The sequence below is a fragment of the Oncorhynchus tshawytscha genome, linkage group LG02 (genome assembly GCF_018296145.1).
Source record: "Oncorhynchus tshawytscha isolate Ot180627B linkage group LG02, Otsh_v2.0, whole genome shotgun sequence".
In the NCBI taxonomy this organism is placed as follows: Eukaryota; Metazoa; Chordata; class Actinopteri; order Salmoniformes; family Salmonidae; genus Oncorhynchus; species Oncorhynchus tshawytscha.
In genome coordinates, this window is record NC_056430.1 from 71,712,929 (window position 1) to 71,738,842 (window position 25,914).

Genomic DNA, 25,914 nt, shown 5'->3' on the forward strand with positions numbered 1-25,914 from the left:
TGTTTTCATAAATGTTTACGACATAGACCACTTTGTCGCTGTGGGTACTAGTGGGAAACGATTTGGTCATGCCCAGGCAAGTAACCAATTTAGATCACTAGGTGGGAGCAAAAGTTAACTTGTGAAGCTAACAGTTTACCCTCTGAACTTGGTGAGGGACACGAAGGGCATTTGTTTATACCTGTTGCAATGGCGACCATAACGGAACTGAACTGCGGTAAGCATTGTCCTTTCTTTCACTTTAAAGTATATATTACATTTATTAAATGGAAGCGAATTGCAACTGTGCAACTATTTCATAGTTCGTGCAACGCACGGTGTAAGAAGAGGACAGTAGGTAGCGCTAGCTATCAAAGTTTGCCTGGCTATCGTACAGAGCAACACACCTTAAATTGTACGTTATTAATATGTCCCCACAAGTTGCAGAGGTTTTTAAGATACCATTTTCAACAGCTTATCTTCTCTCCCAGCTCTGAGAGAGAGCCTAGAGTCTCGAGGTGTGTTGGGTCAGCTGAAAGCTCGGATCAGAGCTGAGGTGTTCAATGCGCTCGACGATCAGAGCGAGCCGCGTCCTGCGCTGTCGCACGACAACCTTCTAATCAACGAGCTCATCCGCGAGTACCTGGAATTCAACAAGTATCGATACACAGCGTCTGTGTTGACAGCAGGTGAATATTATGCATTCAATTCAACCATATGACAATCAATTTCAGAACTGGATATAAGTGCCATTGGTAGGTTCACCGTTATTCAATTACAAGTTGGATCTTATGACCTTATCAAATCAATGTTTTTCAGAATCAGGTCAACCTGAGGTACCACTTGACAGACAGTTCATGGCGAATGAGCTGAAAGTGGTGGAGGACCCCAGTTCCAGATCTGTGTAAGTTTATCTAGAAATTATTCATAAAAGGTCACAGGAAACTGATTCCAGACCTGAAATACTTATCCTATACTGATTGAAAACTGTAAATACTACTATTAGGCCTAGTAAAGACGTACATATTGTGTGTTTTCAGGCCTCTACTGTACGGATTGCTATCCCACTTCCTAAGCAGCAGTGGAGACAGTGGAGGGAAGCTGTTTCTCAGGGGCTCAGCACCTGCTACTCTGACCAGAGACCCTAACACACTCCCTGGTCCTGAGTCTTAACACAGGTGTGTCCTGTCTGTCACTCCACATTTCACTGGGACTGGAGGTGTTGAGCGACTTTTATTTTATTTATTTATTATTTTATTTTTTTGCAGTTGATGTCAAGAAAGCCTTAGTAGTGTGTGTTAATGTTGCCAAAACAGATTCAAATCAACAGGTCTGCATTTGATTTCATTTGGCCAATTGTTTGTTCCCTGAGAGTCTGTAAATGTAGTAAGTTCTTCACTACTGCTATGTCTGCATAGCTGTACATACTGTAGTAAGCGTTTTATGTGCCAATTGCTCATGAAGATGTATCTCAAATAAACATTTGTTTTAATACATTTTTATTTTAATAAAGCATTTTTAGCATATTTGTAATTATTCGATTTTAGGTATAGGCTACACATGTTGATTTTGTTGATGTGGATCTATAGGTAATAATTTATATTTTGGCATTAGGTCTATTGTTTGTAGTTAATGGGTTTATCACTTTATAAACGTTTTATGTTTCATCACACAGTGGCTGTAGTAGCACAAAATAATTTTGCCTGGAGTATTCAGGCATTTTTGCAGTGTATCTTCACTCCCACATTCTCATAAAACTCAGTGATAAACACCTTCCACTGAGGAAGTGCACAGAGGCAATAAACTGTCTCGAATGTCTATTGTGGTCACGACAAACAAAGCCAACATTTATGAAGTCAGTATAGAATGTTTATACAAGTGTTATCTCATGGTCTTAGCATATAGGCATTGTACTGTAGAGAATAATATGCTGTAGCTCACATGTAAAGAAAGACTTAGGCCTGCCTGCCTGCTATCACATCTACCCTGCGTGTCCCAAATGGCACCCTATTCCCTTTATAGTACACTACTTTTGACCAGGGCCTATAGGGATTCTTTATCACTATTATAGGGTTCCGTTTGGGACATAGCCCATAGGCCTGCCTGCTATCACGTCTCTTATGTAATCTAACTAGTCTAGAGCTGATTTCTCTCACTTGATAACTTGCTGCTATAAATTCTAAGGCCAGATGACCATACAGATGACCAAAAAAAAGTGCTCTCTTGAACCTAAAACGTTTATACCTGGAACCAAAAAGGGTTCTCCTATGGGAACAGCCGAAGAACCCTCTTGGAACCCTTTTTTTCCACGTTTAAAGTCAGAGCACCGTACTGTTGCTGTATAAGGAAAGATTTGAGCAATGCTCTCCCAGTGCTGCCAAAATCTAAAAGGCTGAAGTTGTCTTGGAACAATGTCCCCTGTGGACTTCTGTTGATTTATCTACGTAGTCTACCTCTCTGATGTTAGGAAACTTATAATGGAGATTTCAAACAACTGATAACAGTGTAGTGTGTGCAGATTCAGAGACACTTTAGCCCAGAATCTGTATGGATTCACCCTTTTAGTATTAAATCTCTTGAAATCGATATATTGTTCACAAGCCAACGAGACATAGCCCTTTACTATGCACCTCCTATCTGCTTTCACGTTTCCACAAGCAGAAGGTCTATTAATAGAATTACCACAGAGATGAACTTTTTTTCAACCCAAATTACCATCTCCTTCATATCACTTTATGAAATACTCACTAATCTTTCCGTTTATAAAATGGGAAACGTCCACTTCTCCCTCTCAACTAAATTATTTCTGAGACCTATCCATATCAGTTGAACGAAAAACAATATTTCTACTAATCCCTATATTTACCTAAGCCAGGATTCCTCAACTGGCAGTGAATCTATTTGGCCACCCAAGACTGTAAAAACACCAGCAAATCAGCTCCAAGTGACTTTCATTTTGGAAAACTGTTCCAAAGTATTCCCACCCATAATAGAGAGATACACTGAGTATACCAAACATTAAGAACACATTCCTAATATTGAATTGCAGGCCCCCTTTTGCCCTCAGAACATTCTCAATTCATCGGGGCATGGACTCTACATGGTGTTGAAAGTGTTCCACAGGGATGCTAGCCCATGTTGACTCCAATGCTTCCCACAGTTATGTCAAGTTGGCTGGATGTCCTTTGGGTGGTGGACCATTCTTTAAAAACACGGAAACTGTTGAGCGTGAAAAACACAGCAGTGTTGCAGTTCTTGACACAAACCAGTGCGCCTGGCACCGACTACCATACCCCGTTCAAAGGCACATAAATATTTTGTCTTGTCCATTCACAATCCATGTCTCAATTGTCTCCAGGCTTAAAAATCCTTCTTTAACCTGTCTCCTCCCCTTCATCTCCTCTGCTTAAAGTGGATTTATTAAGTGACATCAATAAGGGATCATAGCTTTCACCTGGATTCACCTGGTCAGTCTGTGTCATGGAAAGAGCAGGTGTTCCTAATGTTTTTTATACTCAGTATATGTGCTCGTGTACAAATGTAACTAATGTTTGAAATGGTTATGTTTTAGTCAAATATTATATATGTTTGGGCGCCTTGTGGTCAATTTGCAGTCTATTATGTATAATTATGTTCCGGCCCCCTGACCATCCGATCAAGACAAAATGGGCCAGCAGCTGAATCTAGTTGATGATCCCTGACCTAAACTGATTATGAAGTGAGAAACGTCCTCCTCCTTCCCTCTCCCGGTCCCTGCTCCCTCTCTTTTTCTCTCTCCTTGTTCTCTATCTCACCCCCCCTCCACTCTCCTCTCATCCCTCCCTCCTTCCTTGTGTTCCGTGGGGCAGCTCAGAACTGTAGCTGGAGAGCCCTAGTGACGTCCCTGTGTTGCCTAGACTCGGCGCAGGTCACACAAACATCTGCCTGCTGCTGCCGTGGGCCAGGCCTCTCTCTTCCCTCTCTCACCCGTCTCCCCCATCCTCATTTCCTCTTTCGCCATAAAAGGGAACACAACATTCTTATCTCACTCTGAGAATGACATCGCTCTGAGCCCTGGAAACTCAAGTCTATACCTAGAGTCAGACATCTTTCTTTACCTTGCCTCCTGTTTCCCCAGTCAGATATCTTGTACTGTAGTGTTACAGGTTGTTGTATTGAACTGTACTGTAACAAAGACATGACTTGAATAGCCTGCCATTGCATCGGCAAGTCATCTAAAGAAAAACTAGTTATGAATATGATGTCTATCCATATTCTATGAGATGAACAGGTGTTCCTGTACCTGTTTGTTTACTGAGTGTTAATTCATGGAGATGTTATTTTTTGCTGCTCCTGTAGACACAGTATCAATGGTGACAGCAAAGATGCTTTACAGAAGCAACCTGCTTTTGACATCCCTAGGAGTGATGCCATGCACTATTCCTAGAACTCTTTAGCTAGTTCTTAGAACTACAGCTCTATCTGCGGATCTCCCTAGCCCTGCCTAGGTTGCACCTCTGCTCAGGCAGTCCAAATCTTTTCTCAGACAGATACATAGCTATATATGCAGAGGAAGTAGAACTATGACTGTTGTTATTCACTGGGCCGATTGCCTGAAAATAGGTAGCATTGTTCCACCATTTATATTGTACATTGGAAGTGTGTGCAACATCTGTATAAATACGATTGAGTACAGTGCTGCTTCACTGCACCAGAGAGCAGCGTTGTTTGTTCTGAGCTTAAATTAGAACGCAATTACATTTCTATGGGGACAAATGTATCTACAAACATATGGCTCTGTCAACTGTTTGTCCATCTATGGCTACAAATGGTAGTCAGGGGGGCCGCTGGGGACATAAAGTGTATGTATGGTAAATTATTTAAAGAACTCCGAAAATATGTATTTGTCTTGGATAGTTTTCAGATCCCATATAGATTGTGCTGTATAAGGAGAATTTGGTTATGAACTAATACTCATGTCAATAAATCATTACCTTTTTATGCCGTTTTTGGAGGTGAGGGACAAAGCCGGCGAGATTGATATACACTTATGGTTCATGCCCATGTAATCACCAAGTACTGTACTTGTGCATGGCAAAACCCTTCATCTCTCTCTACATCCTTGTAATCAACAGCGTGATCATCAACAACAACAATACCCTAGTCTGGAATGGTGTCCATTTCCTCTTCTACTGTAAGTAACCTTCTCCCAGTCAGAAATGTGGACACCCACCCTCATCACCACCTCCTCCGCATAACCCCAGTCAGACACTTTCTGTCAGAGATGAGTTGAGGCTGAATGAGACAGGCATCTTGGAGAACCAGAGGAGGGGAGTATGTCTTGGCTCGGACCTATCAGAAGGGCTTCTTTCTCGGCTACAGGCCGTGCCTGGATTGCTGCCTCGTCCTGACTTCTGCACTTACCCCGTCAGGGTTTTCCACCTCGTCCGTCCTTCATCTCTCCCCCCCGCACCTCCCACTTTTCTTGGGTCATACATAATGTCTACTGCCTGAGATGCAGTCTGTTACACTGTCATTAAAGGGCAATGAATAAACCGAGAAACAAACAAAGCGGCAGTGAGAGGAGAGGTGGAGGGATGAGCAGGGCTCAGGGAGCGGAAAGTCTATACACACTAAATAACTCCTAACTGTGGTGTGTGCTGGAGAACTGGCGCTTTGAAAAATAGTACATCATGAAATATAACTTCACGGAATCAACACCCTAGGAATAAGATGACATTTCACAAAAGTGGACGATCCCTTTAAACACACAAATTGTATGCTAATCTGTCGAGGTGATGTCATTAACATCATATGAATGTATATTGATAATAACCAATACTGATCACCAAAACGCTCATAACAAAGACTGATATATTATCTAATGATTTATGTTATGATAAAAAAACACTGATGTCATCAGAGGGAGATGCTACAAGTAAATAGTGCAGAGTTATCCCCATAGAAACACCCCTACTTGTTTGAACAATACCGTTGCTGCTGGACCATATTTAGTCACTGGGGCCCAGGCCACCTGCACTAGACTTTTAAGCTGCCCAGATTCCATCCAGACCCCACAGTCCTTATATGGCACAGTGCGTTGCGTCTCTGCATTTCTCTCTCTTTCTCTCTCTCCTTTCTCCTTCCTTACTACACACCAGCCCCCCTGATCTTGATGTTGACCAGAGACCGGGCCAGCAGGTTTCCAACCCCTAGTCATCCCCCTCCATCTTGGTCCCTTGAACTGTCATCGTCGTTTTGCACACATACCAATGGCGATGTGCTGTTTGGCACCGGAGAGAGGCCCAGTCATGGCATCACAAAGCAAGGTGATTTATTGAGCCAATCAAATCAAATCAAATCAAATCAAATTTTATTTGTCACATACACATGGTTAGCAGATGTTAATGCGAGTGTAGCGAAATGCTTGTGCTTCTAGTTCCGACAATGCAGTAATAACGAGCAAGTAATCTAACTAACAATTCCAAAAAAAACTACTGTCATACACAGTGTAAGGGGATAAAGAATATGTACATAAGGATATATGAATGAGTGATGGTACAGAGCAGCATAGGCAAGATACAGTAGATGATATCGAGTACAGTATATACATATGAGATAAGTATGTAAACCAAGTGGCATAGTTAAAGTGGCTAGTGATACATGTATTACATAAGGATGCAGTCGATGATATAGAGTACAGTATCAACGTATGCATATGAGATGAACAATGTAGGGTAAGTAACATTATATAAGGTAGCATTGTTTAAAGTGGCTAGTGATATATTTACATCATTTCCCATCAATTCCCATGATTAAAGTGGCTGGAGTAGAGTCAGTGTCATTGACAGTGTGTTGGCAGTAGCCACTCAATGTTAGTGGTGGCTGTTTAACAGTCTGATGGCCTTGAGATAGAAGCTGTTTTTCAGTCTCTCGGTCCCAGCTTTGATGCACCTGTACTGACCTCGCCTTCTGGATGGCAGCGGGGTGAACAGGCAGTGGCTCGGGTGGTTGATGTCCTTGATGATCTTTATGGCCTTCCTGTAGCATCGGGTGGTGTAGGTGTCCTGGAGGGCAGGTAGTTTGCCCCCGGTGATGCGTTGTGCAGACCTCACTACCCTCTGGAGAGCCTTACGGTTGAGGGCGGTGCAGTTGCCATACCAGGCGGTGATACAGCCCGCCAGGATGCTCTCGATTGTGCATCTGTAGAAGTTTGTGAGTGCTTTTGGTGACAAGCCGAATTTCTTCAGCCTCCTGAGGTTGAAGAGGCGCTGCTGCGCCTTCCTCACGATGCTGTCTGTGTGAGTGGACCAATTCAGTTTGTCTGTGATGTGTATGCCGAGGAACTTAAAACTTGCTACCCTCTCCACTACTGTTCCATCGATGTGGATGGGGGTGTTCCCTCTGCTGTTTCCTGAAGTCCACAATCATCTCCTTAGTTTTGTTGACGTTGAGTGTGAGGTTATTTTCCTGACACCACACTCCGAGGGCCCTCACCTCCTCCCTGTAGGCCGTCTCGTCGTTGTTGGTAATCAAGCCTACCACTGTTGTGTCGTCCGCAAACTTGATGATTGAGTTGGAGGCGTGCATGGCCACGCAGTCGTGGGTGAACAGGGAGTACAGGAGAGGGCTCAGAACGCACCCTTGTGGGGCCCCAGTGTTGAGGATCAGCGGGGGAGGAGATGTTGTTGCCTACCCTCACCACCTGGGGCGGCCCGTCAGGAAGTCCAGTACCCAGTTGCACAGGGCGGGGTCGAGACCCAGGGTCTCGAGCTTGATGACGAGCTTGGAGGGTACTATGGTGTTGAATGCCGAGCTGTAGTCGATGAACAGCATTCTCACATAGGTATTCCTCTTGTCCAGATGGGTTAGGGCAGTGTGCAGTGTGGTTGAGATTGCATCGTCTGTGGACCTATTTGGGCGGTAAGCAAATTGGAGTGGGTCAAGGGTGTCAGGTAGGGTGGAGGTGATATGGTCCTTGACTAGTCTCTCAAAGCACTTCATGATGACGGATGTGAGTGCTACGGGGCGGTAGTCGTTTAGCTCAGTTACCTTAGCTTTCTTGGGAACAGGAACAATGGTGGCCCTCTTGAAGCATGTGGGAATAGCAGACTTCGGTGTCCTTATATAGGTTTTCCATTGGACTAGAGATAGAGGAGCAGGAAAGAGGGAGAAGAGGGGAATGCGATGTGTGTAACAATATGGGGACAAACACCCCAAACACATGGGACGCATCCCCTTCCTCCCCCATCCTCCACCTTCCTCCCTCGTCCTCCAGTAGTGTGTTTCAAGGGGAATCTCCCTCTCTCTTCCCCCTCCTCTAAAGTCCATCAAGACGGATTTTCTCCTCTGGTAACAGCTGGGCTGCCTTGATGGGAGTGGGACTGGACCTTTGTATATACAATAGTACTGTATGTCAATGGGCCTGGACCACAAAACCTCTGGGACGAAGTGCCATTAAACATCATCAGAAGTGTCATGGAGATGAATTGCCAATGGAGATGAATTGCCCATATTATTTATTTTGACAGGCCTAAGTACCATCAAGTGAACAGACAGACTGTAGAGACACAGACTGTATATGTATGCATGGGATATACTGAGATTCCCATGATTTAGAGTTCAAAATAGTGAAAAGGGGAGCCAAGTTTGAGTTAAATTGATGTCATTTCCAAAGGTTCTGCGTGATATGATGTGTGCCAGGGCTCTTGGTGTTGATGGAAGTGTGCCATTTGGAAAGAGACAGTGACAGTGTCAATTCTAAACATCATCCTTAAAAACAGACAAATGACACTGATAACCACTGTTTACTATAGATGTTGTTGAGCTCCTCGGGCAATATTCCCACAGTAGGTCCATAGGAGGGTCATATAGTCCTTGGATGACTCATCACCCGCATATTCAACAGTTTCTATGAAGGTATAATATTAAATAATTACCATTAATTTAATTGCACTTACAAGTAGGCTATACATATATACTGTACACACACCCCATAACGTTTGCCATTATGCTCACTGAAAGAAAATGAATATGAAGAGATACTAAAGTGTACTATGCATACCAGATAACTATAAAGTGTGTCCGCGTCAAATTAAAATACGCGCAGCCAAATTGCAATTCGTTCTGCTTTTCAGCGTCAGGCACGCTGTGAACATGACAGTACCACAGAGTCTTCAAACAAGTACCGTCTTGGACAGTACTTTCGCGCTCTGCGGTAGAATTTGATGATTTTCTGCTGTCAAATCAGAGAGGGGAGGGTCTGCGCGTGCGACTCCACCCTCCGGGTTTAAATGGTAAAGCGAGGTAATTACCAGGGTAATTTGGACTGTTCGTCTTTGGAGTAGGCTACCCTGTCAACCGCAGGACGCTCCAAACCACAACTTTCCAAATCCCCCCCTGCTGATTCGAATTCATCAAATTTGTAAGTCATTTATTTTTTTTGCAAGGCCATTGTTTTACTTTGATACAAGTTGGAGAGAATGAGAGTGCACTTGTTGTTTTGCGCGCAACTTTATTATGCACGCTTAGCGACATGGATTGTGGCTCTTGAAACTGACCTTTTTGTTTATCACATGTATCCTATATTGTAATTCTTTCATGTGTTTAGGTTTCACACACAGCATTTATCACTGAGCAATATGACCAGAAAATAGATATCGGATATCAATTATCACTGTTAATCTCTGTTACAATTGCATGCTTTTGACAGCTGTTTTCGCATGACTCTAATGTAAATGCAGAACAAGCCAAATCACCCCAGAAGAAATGACTATCCGTGGTAGCCGATACAATGTAACTGCTGTGCTGACATCTGTCTGATGCAGTCATATGATGATGTGGTTAAAGAGTCTGTGACCTTTTTTTATGTTGGCCATCTTTATCAGCGAATTCTTCCCTTTATCAGTATTGCACAACATTGCCTAACAATGCCTTTCTTTACCAAGGTTTCTATACACTAACCAGCAGCCATGTTATTTATACTGTAACAGCTTGGAATAACAGCTTGACTGAATTATTTACACCAGTAGTGCCATGCTATAGGAAGTAAGGGGAAGTTGACTTTGTATATCTGAAAGAAGAAACGGGCTGAACGCTAACCAGGGTGTTTCCTGTTCTCCTAATATGGTAGTTTAAAGCTGTCTGTCATGATGCCGAACTTTGCGGTGTGGTGGCTCAGGGTAGACTTGTCACTTGTGAGTCGTATCCTCTCCAAAATGTCTGTGACTGAGCAGAAAGACATTGGGGTCGTCATCATAGTAACTGAGGTTGACCTGATGTTGGAACACAACCTTGTAGTTTGCTGACAGGAGAAGTGGTTATCATATGATTATGCTGCATGGGAGTTTGAGTAAAGCAAGCATGTGGTTTTCTATCTCAGTCTGAGGACTTTGTTACCTCTCAGCTATCTTGTCTCTGACTTTGGAGATTCATTTTGACGGCTTTTGTCGATCCACCACAGAGAGCCTGCAGCATCATCGAAATGATATTTTCAACCAACTTTCAGCCAAGTCTTTTGGTGAAATAGAGCACTGCTCTAAGGCACAAGTGAAAACAACATGGTCTATCAGGAGAAAATAAAGGCAGATGCTTTTAGAGGTGGAGAACAGCCAAACTGCCTAATAAGAAGAGAGGTGTTTGGAGTAAGCAACACGTGAGACACAATAGCAGTAGAACCCAAGACTGAAATGCATGGTACTCTGACTATCTCTGGGCAGGTAGTTACAACATTAACCTTAATTGCATTTCAATGACCTAATGCAACTGTGAGTTCATAGGCTTCATTCTTCTTCAATGTTACAGGACCTGGCTTTAACGTTTTTATTTGGATGTACTGGATTGGAGTGTTTATTCATCACATACCTCAGCATGCAAATCTATTGGAATCGGTATCATTACACCCGGTTTTCGCTCACTAGGATAACTGTGTCTGTATTTACATGTGGGCCTATTGCAGTTCATCACGACTTAGAGCGCAACAAATCAGCTGCCTGGCTACCAACACTCCTTGCTCCGGCCAAAAGATACGTTTCCTCTCCACAATGAGTCTGGATCTGAGTACTTCCCTGATGATTTCTAGAACGCAAACACGTTCTAACTGTTCTGATTGGTCTCAGAAACCCGACTGCTTTTAGACTTTAAAAAAAAATTGACTTTGATACTCTGATTGGTTAGAAATGATCCTATTGCTGATGACTTTGTTTTGTCCAACACGCCTCACTTTGACATCACCACAAACGACTTCAATGATGGCAGTCTCAGACTGAAGTATGTAGTGAACATAGAGCAGAGTTTGAGTCATCAGGCGAGGAAAATCAGGGCCTTCGTGTTAGTTGATACAGTATTCCAGCCGATATACCAGAGTAGTGAATGTGTTAGATTCTGTGATAGTTTGGGAGAATTACCTTTTATTAGGCCTAACTCTTATCCTGGCATAGCTGAGTGCAATCCATTTGAGTCGTCAAGGCTTGATGATGCAGTGTTTAGTAACAGTACAGTAACTATTAGCAAATTAGTTTTTGCAATGAAGCCAGGAATCAGGGAAGGGATGGAATGATGAAGGAGAGGGTAAAGCCTTTCACAGGCCCAGGGGTCACCATTCAGCCCCTACAAATAGAAAGGTCAAGTAGTCTCCTGGGCAACCAGTCCATTCATACACAAATAATTTAAACAGTGGTTTATTTGGAACTTAGCGGGTCAGTGGATGTACGTGCAAGACCACAGGAGGTTCCACTATTTAATGAAAATGGTTCCTACTCAATCTCTATACTATTCTGTGATGAGTTGGACATTTGCCTCGTACCAGATACCAGGATTAGATACGACAATCAATTCAATTCCTGGAAAGACAAACTTTGCTACTGAGAATTTTACTGTACCCTCCCGCTCCTCTCTTCTCCACCCTGTTTTCCCCTGCCCCTCATTCTCCTGACAGTATTGACAAACAGAATCCTCTGAGACTCCTCTCCTCCTCCACCTCATTTTCCCTCCCTATCATGCTCTTCAAGTACGGTCTTATAGTCTCTACCCAGGCTGGACTGCTTCCTATCAGCGAACTGCCACCCTGTCAGCCCCCTACTCAGACCGCTGTCGTCAGTGTACGCTGGCTGAGAACAAAGGTGAACACGCGTTGACACAACAAGATGAAGAGCGAGACAGAGTGGGGGAGAGGAGAGAAGGGGGTGAGGAACCACTGACCATGCGTTGACACGACAAGAAGGGAAGGAAAGTGCTGAAATGTTAAGGATTTTAGGGATAAGAGAGAAAGATATAAAAATAGTAGAGAGAGGTCTAAATTGTTTGAGAGGTGCAGAAAATTTCAAGGGAGTGAACACACTTGTCTTGCTGCATCTACAGTGACAGTACTGGAGGGGAGTGTCAGGAAAAGTCCACTTATCCTCAGTCAGTAAAGGAAATAGTTCATACTGGATCAGCTGTAATGTCTCCCCTTCATACACAACCTTGGACTACTGTGTTAGAGCTGCATGGGGTTGTGTACTAGTACGTCCCCAGTTTATTCTGTGCTGTGCTCTGCAACCATTGCAAATAAGGAACAGGGTAGAGGACAATGTCCTTTTTCCTAAAAAAATAGTGTTTCACTCTGGCTAAGTGGATATTTATGCTTTTGTGGGTAGTTTGGCTCTGGCTGGTCCCAGGGGACGCAGTGACAATCTTTCCCAGGAGGACTTGTGACTTGTTCGCATAGTTCCCATTTCTAGTCCTAGAAAGAGCATGCCAGTCTAACTGTGACTGGGCTGGATAGGAATGATGGGTGCAGGGACTCGATGATGTAGTGCAATTTATTATAGTCTGAATCTTATCAAGCAAGAGTAGATTGATTTACCAGCACAAAGGTCAACATTTATCATTAGTTATGTCGTATGTCTGCATAGTCTGATTGTAATTTAAAAGATAGTGTGTCAGAATCCTTTAGACACTGTAGTACTATTGAACTGGATCCATTACAGTGGAGGCTGCTGAGGGGAGGATGGCTCATAGTAATTCCCGGAATGGAGTCCATGCGATAGTATCAACCACATGGAAATCACATGTTTGATACCATTCCATTGATTTCATTCCAGTTATTATTATGAGCCGTCCTCCCCTCAGCAGCCTCCACTGACCGTTGGTGTTTCTATTAGGGTGTTAATCACAGCAAGTTGTTACCAAGATTCCAGTAATGCATTCATAACAGCACTGAATGATAAAATACTAGCACCGAGTTTGCCATAGATCTGTGCACCTGCTGTGGCTCCACTTCCTACAGGTATGACTCAGAGCCCAGCAGCTAGCTAGCATCCCTCCCACCACCACACGACACTACACAGCCACAGAAGAGAACAGCACAGCAGCGGGACCATGTGAACCATGAACCCCCCCAAACAAGCTCTCCCTCTGTCTGTTATCATTTTGGCGTAAACTCCAAATTGTGTGGACCAGCTGTAGACATACTCTTCCCTATAAGGGCTTTGTTTGGGAGTTGAACTTGCCTGGCTGTTTAGGTCCATCGAAAGGCCTGCTCCAGAGAAGCAGGCCATATATGGGCATCACAGCACGGGACTGCAATGTAGTGGACTGTGCTGCACAGGAGAGAGAGCGAATGAAGAAAAATTGACTATTGTTGTTGGAGCATTTTTATTCTAATTAGGGTATGGGTAAACCCCTCACTTGTAAATGTAAGTCCTTATCGCATATGGTACAGTTACTTAGAACTCGTTTCCCAGAGTCTATCTTCATGCCTAAACTAGGCACTGTAATGGTTGTAGTCTCCCCTGTGGCTCGTGTTTGAGCGTGTAGGAGGCTAAGCCCGAAGTGGAGGGGGAAGGGGAGGGGGGGGTCTGTGAGAATTACTGTATTCTGGGAGTTTCTGGATGGATGAAGAAATGTTAACCCTTTGAGTGTCCATGCCTTCTGTTGACGTATGGCTGGCAGTGGTAGGAGAGTGTATATGTAGTGTCTGACTCGTACACCATTTAGTTAATAACACCTTGAGTATGTTATTGAAGTGCTGGACTGAAAACAGAGTTTTCTGTGTGAGAATGTATTTACAGAAAGAATCATGCAATTTATGGAGCTATACCCCTGACCTTGTGGTTGCTGTGCACGACCCAGACCCATAACCCCTTCTCTCAGAGTCGATGACTAGCCAAACCATAAACACATGAACCAAACCAAATCAACCCAGTCTTTTAACATTTGAATATTTCTTCTCTCTTTCTCCCACCAGCCCCCCTATCTCTATCCCCATCTCCAGCTGCCCCCACCCCTCCCCCCAAAGACAGAAGGTCTTAGAAGATCCAAGATCCTCCATCGACCACCAAGATGGCTAATAAAAAACAGATGACTGAGGACGAGAAGTTCCTCTTCCTGGACAAGGACTTCATCAACAGTCCCATGGCCCAGGCCGACTGGTCAGCCAAGAAGCTGGTGTGGATCCCCTCAGAGAAGAATGGCTTCGAGGCGGCGAGCGTCAAGGAGGAGCACGGGGACGAGTGTCTGGTAGAGCTGGCTGACAACGGGAAGAAGGTGACAGTGAATAAGGATGATATCCAGAAAATGAACCCTCCCAAGTTCAGTAAGGTGGAGGACATGGCCGAGCTCACCTGCCTGAACGAGGCGTCGGTGCTGCACAACATCCGGGAGAGGTACTTCTCCGGGCTCATCTATGTGAGTTGGACTCTCTACTTTCACACAGATACACACTTGTACAGTACACACTCTACACAACCTGAGGTAAATGAATTCTGTCCCACTGGGACAGACGTCAATTCAACGTCCATTCCACTTTGGTTCAAACTTAATTTCCTTGAAATGACGTGGAGACAACGTTGATTCAACCAGTGTGTGGCCAGTGGGATAGGCCCATCTACATGAGAATATATGGTCGTAGAAGCACACAGACTCATAAATACTCACAATAATACAGTCTTCACAATCTGAGAAAGAGGTCCTTGCTACCAGCAAAAAGGACTGTGATACACATGACAGTCAAGGGTAATTTCAAACACAGCAATTTAATAAGTGTAGAATAACCATGTTGGCTTATTATAAATAATCAACAGGGTGGTTCGAGCCCTGAATGCTGATTGGCTGACAGCTGTGGTATATTGACCATATACCACAAACCCCAGAGGTGCCTTATTGCTTAATAATAACCCTGCTCATCCTTGTTTTCTCTCTGCAGACATACTCTGGCCTGTTCTGTGTAGTGGTGAACCCATACAAGATGCTGCCCATCTACTCTGAGAAAATCATTGAGATGTACAAAGGGAAGAAACGCCACGAAGTTCCCCCTCACATCTACTCTATCACTGACAATGCCTACAGAAACATGATGCAAGGTAGGTTCATTGTTTATAGTTACACCGCTTCCTGATACTGTAGCTTCTTTGTCTGGGAAGGCAGGGTTGGCGTCGCTTCAATTCAGTCCATCAATTGACTGAAATTAAATGTTTGGAATGTCAGTTTACCTGCTGAATTGAAATGAATGACATTTGATTTGATCCCAACCCTGCTTGAGGACCATGGTATCTCACCACAGCTAATCTTCCTATCTAGCTAACTTGGGAGAATTAAAAGTGGTTTGTATAATATCAGCTGCTACAAAACAGTGATTGCAACAGTCTTGTGTCAGCTGTCTTTAGGTCAACAAATTAACAAAACAACATTTTCAATCACTCAACGATAGCTTCCATACTCTTCAAAAGGTACAATATTTGATCAACTCAGCAGCAGCCAAATTGCAGTGCAGAATACTGCAGAGATATAATTCTGCAATAAGGCCCGAGGAGGGGTGATAAATGGCCAATATATCACAAACCCTGAGGTGCCTTATTGCTATTATAAACTGGTTACCAACATAATTAGAGCACTTAAAGTACATGTTTTGTTATACCAGTGGTATATGGCTGTGAGCCAATCAGCATTCAGGGCTCGACCCAACCAGTTTATAATGCACATGGGCCATATACCACAAACACCCGAGGTGCCTTATTGCTTAAATATACTATAGCCTTACATGCTCTATCAATGCCCTCAATGGTCAAAAACCTCTCTTCCTGAAGTATGTGGGCTGTGAAACTGCATTAAAAACAATGTAAAAAAAAGCTTGCTTCAATGAAAGTTAATGAACAGAAGCAGAAAAAGCCTTTTAGTAGCTCATTCAAAGAGAAATCTGGACACGAGGTGACGATGGGCTAACTCTGCTTACAGTAAATGCCAGTGAAGGGCTCTTGGCTAGCCCATACAGTGCTAAGACTGAGAGGGGACAAGAGGCTAATATCGTGATGTGGACAACTCAGCGTTTCCCACAAGGCTTTGTTATGTGATGCCAGAGGTCAGGGGTCATGCGGGACCTAGTTGACCCCAAGGATTTTATAAGAATTCTGGGGGATTTTCAGAGGAGCTTACTGACATCTGGCTTTAGAGAGATGGAGGACGGGAAGTCGGAAGACACTTCCTGTTGGAATCTTCAATAAAATATGCTCTCCATTTAGCCTTTTCTGTCTGTTGCTTTAGGATTAAAGATAAACTTCCATAGTTTAAGTTACTAACTTCTGACAATATTTCTGTCCATTTAGATGACTCATTTTGGCCCAAAAGCAAAAGTTCCCAGAGACAAACATTTCTGTATTTACCCCCTTGATTCAAGCACTTGTATAATTTATTGTAAATTCTAATCAGATTGTAGATATCAGACCCTTTTTATGTTTTAAATTCTACAATTGACATTTTAGCTGTAAGTAAATGTTAATAGTTTAAATGATCATCACTTTTGTGACAGTACATGTCAATTATGCGGCGATAAATGACACTATACAACAACGTGTTCTCACACGGGCTTTGTGGTTATATCACACTTCTACGACTGTCTTTTTTACAGCCAGTCACTGTGTTGCTTACCATGCATCAACAAAACTTAGATCTGACTCACTCAAACAAATCCATAACCACACAAAGAGGCTGTTCTTCTGCTAAGTTTGTTGGCATACCACGTTCCTTACCAAGTCACTACTTCAGCATGGTTACTCTTCACCAGTTTTACACCACTGAGCCAAGCTGAGGCAAACGTATCGCACTGGCCTGCTTACTCAGCAACGGTAGTTATGAAAAGAATGTGACACAAATGTATCTGAGTCAGCACAGTATGGTTCAGGTTGGCACGATAGTCTAAAAAGAGTATTAGTGAACCTAACATTGCAGTCAAACAGCAGATAGTCACCTCTTTGGGAAAAAACACCATCTCTCCTTTAGACTTCATTTTGACCATTTTCTGACCAATGGGGTCCTCCCAGAATGTGACCTTGGAAGCACATTGTAAATGATGTAAGAACCAACCCTCTCCATTGTTCAAAGTGCTGCAGCATGATGAGAGAAGTTAGAATAAGCCCTGTGATGCTGGCCAAGCAGAAACACAATGACCTCACTCCTACTCGAGCTCAAGTTCCCTATTATGTAGTACCCGGTTTAAGTACTGGATACATTTCTAGTCATACATCACAAAGAGGAGAGCAAACACACTGACTTGATTATCCTCTCTTTTTCTCAGTCACTCCAACTTCATAAACTTGAAACCCCATGTTCATATCATTTGGATTTAGGTCTTAGATGGACTTTCTTACACTCGTAAGTCACAGGTTAAGCCTGTGTGTGTGTGCATTATCTTTGAATTTACACACACACACACACACACACCAGATCCCCCTAGAAGCTGCCTGCAGTTCAGTGGGTTCTTGTCAGATAGCATATGACATTCCAGCTTAGTCAGAATTAACACTAGTTTGTGTGTGTGTACGCAGCTCCTAGGGGGATCTGTCAGGTGAACAGGAAACAAGGCAGGTTGAGGTTAAACAAAACCACAACAAGAATGTTAAGCCCTCATTGGATACATTTATGAATTGTGCCACTGGCACTACCTACTTTGGAGCAGAATAACAAATAGTTAATCAATGTTTTTACCAGCAATTTATTTTATTTTTTTTACTAAATTTGATCTACGTTGGTCTATGATTGTTACTCGATTTGATCTGTTTTGAGAAATGTGGAGTAATTTAAACAGCATTTTAGTGTCTAGCTGTAAAGCTCTTTTAAGCTGCTAGATGTGTAGGCGTGCTTATATGAAGAGTTTCTTTACAAAACACTAAATAACCATTTTCAGACATGTTGGAAAATTAGCTTATTGTTTAAAGAACTTACGAAATAGTTATTTTTCACTGTCTAATCATGGCATGGGGTTGTTCAATGACAGACATGTATTTGTTTGAAATCTTTCACTTGATGGTTTCATTTCGGAGAGACAATCATGGTTTTTGCAAAACTATATATATCTGCCTCAGTCTCAGAGAAATGAGTAGTACTGCTAGGTTTTACACAGACAAATGTAACAAATAACTACTTTTAATTTTAAAAAACTATACAAATGATACATTTGTGACATCTATCTAAAAATGAATCAATACAGTAATGAGTATGTAAGTATGTAAAACATTTACATTCGTCATTTAGCAGATGCTCTTATCCAGAACAACTTAGTTCATTCATCTTGGGTGACCACATATCACAGGAAATGAACATTCCATTCCAGCTAGACAATGAAAATGCACTGAGTTTACCAAATATTAGGAACACCTTGGATTCACCCGATCAGTCTGTCATGGAAAGAGCAGCTGTTCAGTGTATAGCGTTTTCAAAAAAACAAACACATTTTAATACACACCTAAAATTGATAAATAAAAATCTGAGAACAATAATATTTGAGGCCCTAAGCAAAATGTTGCAAATTTCCTGCAATTCTACTCAATTTGTCATGGCGTGGAGAGATGTTTTTTAATATGATATCTGACTGCGTGACAAACAAAATCAATAGGGGCACTCCGGTCGGTAATTCTACCATGATAACTACAAGTTTAGATAACACCCCCAAAAATGCTGCTGACATGGGCTGACTGTGAGTGACTGACATAGCAAGAACAAAAAATGCAGATGCACAACAACATTTCTAAATTGCACCTTGTGTGTTCTATTCTAACTCCCAACAGTAAGTTAAGACCCCCGACTCAACTTGTTTTGTATTTATTCAGCGGGCCTACAAAAGCTGCCCATCTCAAGTGTAGTGTATGACTCATACTTTCTGTTGATATATTGTTTGTGTAGGAATCTACCAACTTAACTGCATGTACACACAGGAAATGTCAGTGTGTACATCTACAGCTATGGTGTGTGCATCCAGGGTCATGAGTAAACATGACGATGGACGGTCAATAGCTCGCTGTCTACTCTGTCGCTATGTTTAGATTGGAGTGTTGGGAGTTTTTATTAACAGACTGATAGGATTTCCCACGACAGAATAGAGATGATGACTAAATGACTAATGGTACGGTCCAAACAAACCCTTTAGGGGGGTGTCGCCCTGTCGCCGTGGCAATCTCTCCATGGGTCTACATGTATATTTAAGAGGACCAAGACTATCAACAACCCTGGCAGTGTCTGATATGGCACCCTATTTTCTACAGTGCATTCGGAAAGTATTCAGACCCCTTTTTCCAAATGTTGTTACATTACAGCCTTATTCTAAAATGGATTAAATAACAAATCCTCAGCAATCTACACACTACCCCATACTGAATGCAAAAACGGGTTTTGTTTTTTTTGCTAATGTATATAACATTTAAATACAGAAATACCTTATTTACATATGTATTCAGACCCTTTGCTATGAGACTCGTTATTGAGCTCAGGTGCATCCTGTTTCCATTGATCATCCTTGAGCTGTTTCTACAACTTGATTGGACTCCACCTGTGGTAAATTATATTCATTGGACATGATTTGGAAAGGCACACATCTCTCTATATAAAGTCCCACAGTTGACAGTGGGTGTCAGAGCAAAAAAAAGCCATGAGTTTGTAGGAATTGTCTATAGAGCTCCGAGTTAGGATTGTTTTGAGGCACAGCTCTGGGGAAGCATACCAAAACATTTCTGCAGCATTGAAGGTCCTCAAAAACAAAGTGGCCTCCATCATTCTTAAATGGAAGAAGTTTAGAACCACCGCTCTTCCTAGAGCTGGCCGCCTGGCCAAACTGAGCTATGGGGGAGAAGGGCCTTTGTCAGGGAGGTGACCAAGAATCCGATGGTCACTGACAGAGCTCCAGAGTTTCTCTGTGGAGATCGGAGAACCTTCCCGAAGGACAACCATCTCTGCAGCACTTCACCAATCTGGCCTTTATGGTAGATTGTCCAGTTGGAAGCCACGCCTTAGTAAAAGGCACATGACCGCCTACTTGGAATTTGCCAAAAGGCACCTAAAGGACTCTCGGACCATGAGAAACAAGATTCTACCAAGATTGAACTCTTTGGCCTGAATGCCAAGTGGCAGGGACAGGGAGACTAATCAGGATCAAGGGAAAGATGAACGAACCAAAGTACAGAGAGATCCTTGATGAAAACCTGCTCAGGACCTCAGACTAGGGCGAAGGTTCACCTTCCAACAGGACAACGACCTTAAGTACACAGCCAGGACAATGCAAGAGTGACTGGGACAAGTCTCTGAATGTCCTTGAGTGGCCCAGCCAGAGCCCAGACTTGAACCCGATCGAACATCTCTGGAGAGACTTGAAAATAGCTGTGCAGCGACGCTCCCCATCCAACCTGACAGAGCTTGAGAGGATCTGCATAGGAATGGGAGAGACTCCCCAAATACAGGTGTGCTAAGCTTGTAGCATCATACCCAAGAAGACTCGAGGCTGTAATCACTGCCAAAGGTGCATCAACAAGATACTGAGTAGAGTCTGCAAAAATGCATACAAAGCAGTTTTTGCTTTGTCATTATGGGGTATTGTGTAATGCGGGGGAAAAACAATTTAATCCATTCCGAATGCACTGTATGTAGTGCGGTACTTTTGACCAGCCACAGCCTTGCCTGTCTGCTACATAACAACAGATAAAAGTCTTAGATAATAGTCTTAGTCTACACTTTCTTAAGTGTCTTAACAGGGTTATCTACAATCAGTCTCTGACAATTCTGTGGAGTCTTGGCTCTCATCTCTCCTGGGAAGACTTACATTCCTTCACAAAGGCTTAGAAATTTGCCCTGCCTGCTCTTTGAAGTTTGAAGGGAATAGAGATGAAGTTCTCATGCGATTGGGTTTTGTGTAAAGTTTCAGCTGGTGAGGATGATTGAAATGTTGATTAAAAAAATCCAATGCCATTGTCATAACGGGAATTTATATATATCTCTTATATGAAATGTTCTGTTTGACTGTGATTTGATGACAGGTTTTGGCTTTATCTCTCTGGTGAACTCGTGATTGGGATGAGACTAGAGTGACCTTGGAATTTTCCCTTTAAACCAATTGTAATTTGGGAGATTCTCTCTCTCGCTCTCTGTGTGTGTCTCTGTGTGTCTCTGTATTTTATTTATCTCGCTTTGCAGTAGGAAATAGGGTGCCATTTCAGATTGGCCCCTACTGTTTGGCGTTTCCCCCTCGAGGTTATTCTCCCTGGCTCAGAGCTACATTTGGTGTCTTGTGTTTGAATCTGTTTGAAATGCTGCACAGCCCTGGATGCCCCTCTCCCCTCTGTGCCTTAAATAGGAAGAAAGGGGAACAGACAGCATTTTGCTGTGTGTGGAATGGAACCTAACCCACTGCCAAGTCACGTCCAAAATGAGGAACAGCATCCTAGCGCTCAGTTCTTTCCAACCTGAGCAAAGCCACACAGGCTAGCCTGACTAGTGTAGCCTAGCGTAGCACATGCCCAGTAGGACCAGGGATGGGAATGATGGCCAGTAAAGGAGAGATTTCAATCTTTGAGGAGTTACGCTAAATGACACAACATACGAGCCATGGGCTTTCTATTAGCAGATAAGGATAATGCACAGGGGGATTAACTAACCCTCTCTGCTGCTCTTTCTTTCTCCTTCTGCTTTCTCTCCCTCCAATCCCCCCCTCCCGCTGTTTCACATAGGTCATGTTTAGATTACACTGGGCTCCACAAATAGTTTAACTTGATAATTTAACTAATAATATCCAAATAGTCTTTCTCTCCTTAACAGCATTCCCCAGACTCCAGACAAGCACATACACACCCTGTCTAGCGTTTTTTTTAAAGGGGGATACTGTTTCGTTATATCCCTACATGGACCTTTAGTATTTTCCTAGGATTTGTGACGCAGTCTATTTTTTTGGGATCACATATCAGGAATTGATAGTCATCGTATTGCTTAACACATCAGGTGGACATATTTATTTTTCAAAATCAAAGCATTTTTTTTATTTTTATTGTCTTGTTTTCATGTTTTAGGCTTTGGAAAGCCCGACCAATTTCTCACTTGAGCCCTGTTTGTACAAAGGTTCAACGCATATGGCTGTACAAAGATGTGAACGTTTGGTTGATTTCTCTGGAGTAATAAAGTGTATGTTTCATACGACCGGCTGTGTGTGATCTGAGGATCTGCACTGTACATCGAGACAGGAAACAACAGAACGTCATCATCGCTCAGTTATTACTCAGGAGCACCACTACCGAAACACAGGAAGAGTTATAAAAATGAAATACTGTCCAAATGAACAGGTAGCAGATACCCATACTGTATATGATTTACGCACGTTTAGAAATGATTAATAGATATCATGCTAAAGCAACTTAAAGTGCAGTGAGTGTGTTTTTGAATTTGTGGCTCTAGTGGGAATTTGAACCCACAACCTTGGCGTTGCACACGCCATGCTCTTACCAGGACCAGAAAAACACGTTGTCTTGATTAACCAATCCAATTGTCTTACTATATGGTGTAATGATGTCAGATGCCTGTCTTCATACTGCATAAGTCAGGATAGAGTTGCTCATACATGCACATCAGGATTTTTCTTTTTTTCTGCAGATCGTGAGGACCAGTCCATTCTTTGCACGTGAGTAAAAAAAAAAATTTAAACATTTGACACTTTACACTATCCACTACACTTCACACTATACAGTATGTTTGATCCTAAAATACAAGTTTTTTTCTCCCCACATTTTTCCTAGACATCACATGGTTGGATGGGGGGTTGAAGATGGAACAGTAACAGTTATGTAACCCATGGGTTACATAAACACACACTGTGTCGGAAATGGCATCCTATTCCCTATGGGCCCTATGTGCCCTGGTCAAAAGTAGTGCACTACATAAGGAATAGGGGGCCATTTCAGACACAGCCACAGTTAAACAAATGAGATACCTCTAACATCAACATTACCTTTTTCCAGCCTGCTACTGCACTACCCTAACACACTGTGGTCTGTCTGGTGGGAATGAACACTTTGGGGGACAACTATGGTGACATGTCTGACTGGTTTGACAATAAGGATGACAGGAAGTTCCGTGGGTATTTTGGTGAATCTTAGCTGAAATGCTCATGTCATACAGATGTAGGATTTTAATTTGAGACAGTTTGCTACAGCTGGAGAATAATCCTGCAGCATCAAGAAATGTGAATTATTATGTGGCTTATAATAAACGTTTTTGTAGGGGTTGATACATTTTTGTTTTGGCAAATAAAGTCTGACATTTCTAAGTGGAAATTACAAACTTTAGAAGCTGTTTGAAAACTCAAATTCACTACAAGTTAGAATTTCCTGCTGTGCATGACAATGCTAAGCAACAAAATAGTGATCAAATTAAGATCCTACATCTGTATGTTGTGGGAACCATTATCCAGGGAGTTGTGGGGTTAGAACACTTCTCTCCTTTCTACTCTCCTCTCCTCCCCTCTGTCCTCTCAGAGAGACAGGAAGTGTGCCCTGTCTTGATTATAAAGACAGATTTGTTTTTGTTTGGGCTCCATTTTGTTTGTTTACTCATTGTAGAGCAATTATTGAGAATATCTCTGGGACTCTGGGAGAGAAATGGAATTGCTTGTCTCATTCTAGTTACTATATAGGCTAGGAGTTGTCAGGCCACACATTCAGGAACATTTTTGGGCCCTAGTTCTAGGGGTTTTAGCTAGTCGGGTCTACTACACAAAACAAAACCCAATACACTTCAGCACCTCTTGGCATGTTTGACCTCGTGCCTAGTTACAGTAAACCCTACTCTACAGTAAGTCAGAACACCTTTCCTGTCAAGCCTCCAGTGTACCCAGTAGAGGAAATGGGAGGGTCCCTGTCTAAAGTAGACTGCCCTGGAGCTCCAGGCTCCTTCTATTCTAAACCGAATGATGCCAGGATGCAGCATTCTCTGATCAAATCGACTCACTTCCTGAAGTTTTGCCTGAACAATTTACCAGAGGAGGCTTATTTGGAGAACTGGGGTTTTAATTTTCCTGTTTGTTGTTGGGGAATGGGAGGTCGGTAATGCAGTAGGGTTGTGGATGGAAGCAGGGAAGTTTGGAGCTATAGAGTTTCAAAATTTCAGAAGTGTTCCTAATGTTTCCCCCATGTTTTTAAAAATCCCTGTTGAAAGATTCCTGGAATCAGTAGGGAAAAATCAGAGCGGACATCCTCCAACAGGGATTTCGGAAAAATCAGAGCGGACATCCTCCAACAGGGATTTCAGAAAAACCCGGGAGCTTTTGGGGGGGGAAAAAATCACCTAGTTGGGTCAGCTAGGTATAAGCATGCTCTATCCATATATAGGCGAAACATACGCTACGGTGAATGCCATGTATGACATGCTCCCTGAGTGTGTATGAAATGACACTGATTTATTGTAAAAACATATGAACCAGGGACCGACTGTGTTGTCGCCATAGCAAACAGGGGTTTGACCTGGTGACGATGGCATTACTTTGTATATTGATAAACATGACATGGCACACGTCATGGCATACATAGTCAACATACAGATGTTGGATCTTAATTTGATCACCCTGGTGCAGGATCACAATGCAGGAAATGTAAAGGTTGTAGTGTGTTTCAGGTTTAAGAAGAGTTCTGAAGTTTGTAATTTACACTTTGACATTTCAAACTTGATTTTCCCATACGAAATTGTTAACGTCTACAAAAATGTCCATGAATTATATTCCACATAATTCACATTTCCTGTTGCTGCTGGAGTATTTTTTTTTTCCTGCTGTAGCAAACTGGCTCAAATTAAGATCCTACATCTGTATGGTGGCAAACAATGAAATGTACCATCTTTTGAAGTCTAGAGATTTTAATTGCATTTGCTATGACAATGTAATAGCATTTATATGAGGGCGCTGTTTATAACAGTATTGTGTAGGCTTTGTGACAGACTCCTCTTATAAATGGTTAGTTTTGTAAGATGCATTTCACATAGACAAAACATGAGCTAATGGACTGCTGTCAGGGTGTGGTATGTTGACAATAACATGTTATACACAGACACACTCTGCAGTTTCCCATTCCATTGCTGAATTTCTCCTCACAATCCTTAGTTACAACCAAAATAATGCATTTGAAGTAGCCATATAGCTCACAATTCTTGCTGGGGTCTTGACATCTCATTTATTTGGGGTCATCTCTTTCTCTTTACAAGAATTAGAGTGGTAAGAGACCTAGCATAATTTCCAAAAGTGAGCCACACCTGGGTTCAAATGCTATTCAAACTCTTTAAAATACTTTGAGCGGTTGCTCTAGCCTGCCTGGAGTGCCAGATAGGCGGGGGTTTACTGTTTTGGAATTATTCGATTATGTCCAATAAGCCAGGCAAGCTCAATCAAGCACAGACAAAGTGTTTTTAAATTATTTTGAATAGCATTTGAACCCAGGTCTGGAATGAAAAGGGCCAAAGCCCAGGATGCTGACCAGCCATCCAGACCAGTGATCAATGGTGGCCACCCTGACCTTGGGATGGTTTAAGCCGTAAACTGTGTTAGAAGAGGAATCCCCTCACTTCGATATACAGAATGTGAGGTCTCTGTCTCAGGGCTTATAGGTCTCTGAGGATATTTTCAAGGATTATGGAGTTCTGTGTTTTTCCAATGTGTTGAGGCCTGGGTAGTGTTCTAGACCTGGTGTA

General features: G+C 42.6%; 2 protein-coding genes across 4 annotated transcripts in view; both read left to right on the forward strand.

Annotated features, from left to right (window-relative positions):
* The first annotated feature begins 66 nt into the window (after positions 1-66).
* On the forward strand, positions 67-1,505 carry LOC112222842 (centrosomal protein 20). Its single transcript, XM_024385670.2, has 4 exons — positions 67-217; positions 471-668; positions 799-883; positions 1,020-1,505. Exons 1-4 carry the CDS (start codon positions 190-192, stop codon positions 1,150-1,152), a joined length of 444 nt encoding a protein of 147 aa, XP_024241438.1. The 5' UTR covers positions 67-189; the 3' UTR covers positions 1,153-1,505.
* A 7,754-nt stretch (positions 1,506-9,259) lies between these two features.
* Positions 9,260-25,914, forward strand: part of LOC112263717 (myosin-11) — a 38,973-nt gene continuing 22,318 nt past the window's right edge. For all 3 annotated transcript variants that reach the window (XM_024440301.2, XM_024440261.2, XM_042303961.1), the window contains exons 1-4: positions 9,260-9,382; positions 14,186-14,625; positions 15,143-15,299; positions 22,834-22,861. In XM_024440301.2, coding sequence (XP_024296069.1) covers positions 14,281-14,625; positions 15,143-15,299; positions 22,834-22,861 — 530 coding nt within the window. In that variant the 5' untranslated portion in view covers positions 9,260-9,382; positions 14,186-14,280. The remainder of the gene's footprint in view (positions 9,383-14,185; positions 14,626-15,142; positions 15,300-22,833; positions 22,862-25,914) is intronic.